The sequence below is a fragment of the Artemia franciscana genome, chromosome 15, assembly GCF_032884065.1.
Source record: "Artemia franciscana chromosome 15, ASM3288406v1, whole genome shotgun sequence".
Lineage (NCBI taxonomy): Eukaryota > Metazoa > Arthropoda > Branchiopoda > Anostraca > Artemiidae > Artemia > Artemia franciscana.
Genome location: NC_088877.1, coordinates 40015551 through 40018684, shown reverse-complemented (window position 1 = coordinate 40018684; position 3134 = coordinate 40015551). Strand labels below are relative to the sequence as shown.

At 37.0% G+C, this 3134-nt stretch overlaps 1 protein-coding gene across 1 annotated transcript in view; it reads left to right on the top strand.

Annotated features, from left to right (window-relative positions):
• The first annotated feature begins 11 nt into the window (after positions 1 to 11).
• LOC136036465 (nibrin-like) overlaps positions 12 to 3134 on the top strand; it is a 36864-nt gene continuing 33741 nt past the window's right edge. The window contains exon 1 of the mRNA XM_065718715.1: positions 12 to 99. Within this exon, the coding sequence (XP_065574787.1) occupies positions 73 to 99 (27 nt within the window). The 5' untranslated portion in view covers positions 12 to 72. The remainder of the gene's footprint in view (positions 100 to 3134) is intronic.

Sequence of the window (3134 nt, the reverse complement as noted above, 5' to 3'; positions counted from 1 at the left end):
TTTTACTTTAACTTGAGTCTTTTGAACGGTGAAGTATCGTCGAAATGGACAGATGACTGTACAGCTTTGGTGATGAACCAAATTATGTTAACTATAAAGGTGGGTACAGTGATAGATTAATTTTACTTTTCATGGTAAAAACGGAAAAGTTTGTCAAATTTCATGTAACTTGCGTAATATTTGTTAACAGTATCAAACTATGTTAGCTGTCATTGCTTGTAAAAAAAAATCAATTGTATTTTTACCAAGTATCGAGTTAATTTAGTTTTATCGAGCGAAATCTTAAGTTTTGGCAAAAGTGTGGTGAAATCGATAAAATTTTTCAAAGGGATGATTTTCAAAGCTGTAGGTAAAATTTGTTAATTGTAATCTTATCAACTGAGAATTTTATTTTATAAAATTTTTGGTAAAAAGAACAAAATTGTGACAAATTTTTAGGTATGTGTGAAATTTGGTTAAACTAAAAGTACCTAGCCACCTGAAACCAACACAGCTACGCACGACTATCTTCCATCAGAAATTTATCTCTAACCTCATAACCACCATATTTAAAAACGCATTTACCGTTCTATCCGCACCTGGGCAATATTAATTTTTAATCCTTTTGGTACTTTCACAAATTTTTCCTCGTAAAATACACTTCCTTTACATTCAAGGTGTCAAATTTTCACTTTCCTCTATATCTTTTTGTGTAACTCTATCTCAGTTTAGGACATTCTCAATATGTGCTGCCCATCTCTCTATAACTCTTTCCTTCCCGTTGCCCCGCCCCTATTTTTAATTGGGACAGATTTAGATTGACTATTTTATGTTTATTTATCAACATTCCAGTTCAATATTTTATTATTGTGGCCGTTTAGCTGCATCTTTGAGATCCTCGGCAATTTTATCTCTGGCCTCAATTTCGCTCCTCCTTAGTTTACTTAGTTTGCTCCACTTCTTTACATTCTGCTTATTTTAATATGATCTATCACTCAGATAATTCTTATGCTAGTCCCTTCTCATCTTTATTAAACGTAAAGAATTCTCAATAATATTTCTTGCTGCGTTCCTAACTATCTTCCATAAGACTCCATTAGCAGCTTTACAAATAATTTTCCAAAACTTATTTCATCCATTTTCTATATAGTCAAATTTTAAACTCTCCAGTTGAGGATTCAACTTTTCCTGGAAATTTTTTCTCAAATTCTAATCCTGGAGTCTACCAACGCCATAGCTTCCCGAAATTTCAGCTTTAAATTAATCCTAGACCCTACTAGATGATGATCTTTGCTCTTAAAATCAATTGCAACACTCATATGTGTCCTAATATCTTGTATTATTCCAGCCAGTCTTCGATCTACAATAACATAATCAATAAGGTTTAGCTGTCTTGCCACCATGTGAATAGCATGTTAACTTATGAGCCATTCTATGACCAAGTACTGTTTTTGTTATAGCTAGATTGTTATGCTTACAAAATCACATCTGTCTGTAGCCATTAAGGCTAGGCTAGAATATCATCGATCCCTACTTCTACCGACTTGGCTGTTAAAATATTCAAATAAAAATGCCATTACTGGGACCCTGTCTATTTGTTCTTGTAACCATAAGCAAAATTCATCTTTCTCACTGCTATCTCCGTCAGTTGGTTCTACAGGGGCATATACTTCTATGAATGCTGCTCTGCAGTTTTTAGTCGCAAAGTGAGCGATTAGTATCCTATTCTTAGTACCTTCCCAACCTACACAGGACTTGGCAGCTTCGTTATTCATCATAAGTCCTACTTTCTGTCCATGTAACCCATTCTTCCTGCCTGAGTAAAGAATTAGTGTATCACCTAATTCCATGTTTCCTACCCCTCGGATAGGAGTTTCTGAAACCTCCAATAAGTCCAGTTCGTAGCATCTGAATTCTTCAGTCAAAATATCGATACGATTATTATTGTTTAGTGTCGTAACATTCCAACTTGCAATTTTCATGTTCTTTTAATCATTGAAATTGTTTTGACTTCAGGAAAAGCACTGGCTCTATAACCAGTGCAGGACGAGAACCAAAACATCTTCTCAAGTTTACACTAAATCGCTTAAGCTGGCCTATAACAGGATAGTGAGAAGTCCCTGGGATCTCTAGTTGAATGGAGGCCTTATGCAATCCTGGGTCAATCTCGGTCACGATATGGTTTTCAGCACTTGGCGATGCTCTTCTATCAACAAGAGTCGAAATCCTGTAGAGACAATTCCAAACATGTTACCTCCGACTCATTATATATCTATGCCTGGAGTCTTATGCTACCACGGAGAGGCAACTCATCATAGATAAATTAGCTAGGAAGGGCTTCTTCAGCCAAAGACGCCCACCAAAACAGACCAAACCCAGAAGAAATATCCATTATTCAGAATTCAGTGCAAATGCTGCGTCATTTACTATAATTTTCACTAGGCTTACCACTCCTCAAATGGGAATAGAGTTAACCGCAAGGTCCCCAATCTTGTGAGTACCCAAACAATATTGAGGAACCCGCTTTCCAGGGGCCGTTGTCCATAAATCTGATCTTACGCTCTGCTGCAGCTGTACACCTATAGAGTCCATACGCCGGTGGGCCCTGCTGAATGTACGTTTGAGGGGCCTTCTTCCTTCTATGCCTGTATTTATGGCGCCCGGGCGAGGACGCCCCAGTTTCTATCATAGACCACCAGGGAGTAGGTCTCCCCTCGGTCTGCGCCTTATATGGGGGACCCTACATACCTGTTGGACGCTCCCCTATCTGCCACCTGGTGACACGCTGAGTGATCTGTTGCAAATTTGATCATTGCAACAAATTTTATGAACTGTAAGAGCTCTTAAAGAGGCTGGTTAGTCATGGTTTTTACTGTCTGAGATTCTTCTAAAATAGTGGTGAAATGGTCAAAGACTATAAAATTGAGACAAATAATCCCTAACTGATAAGATTCGGTCATTTTGCCAATTTATGTTAGACGCTATCTTTACAGAAGTATTGGTATATTTTATGTCTAATAACCGGGACCAAGTAAACATTCCCCAAAGGCAGAAATATGACATTTACTCTTACACCTCGGCAACTTTGATTGGGATATATACATATTTTGTTAGTATTTGGTTAATATTATTATAATAATATAATTAATATAATT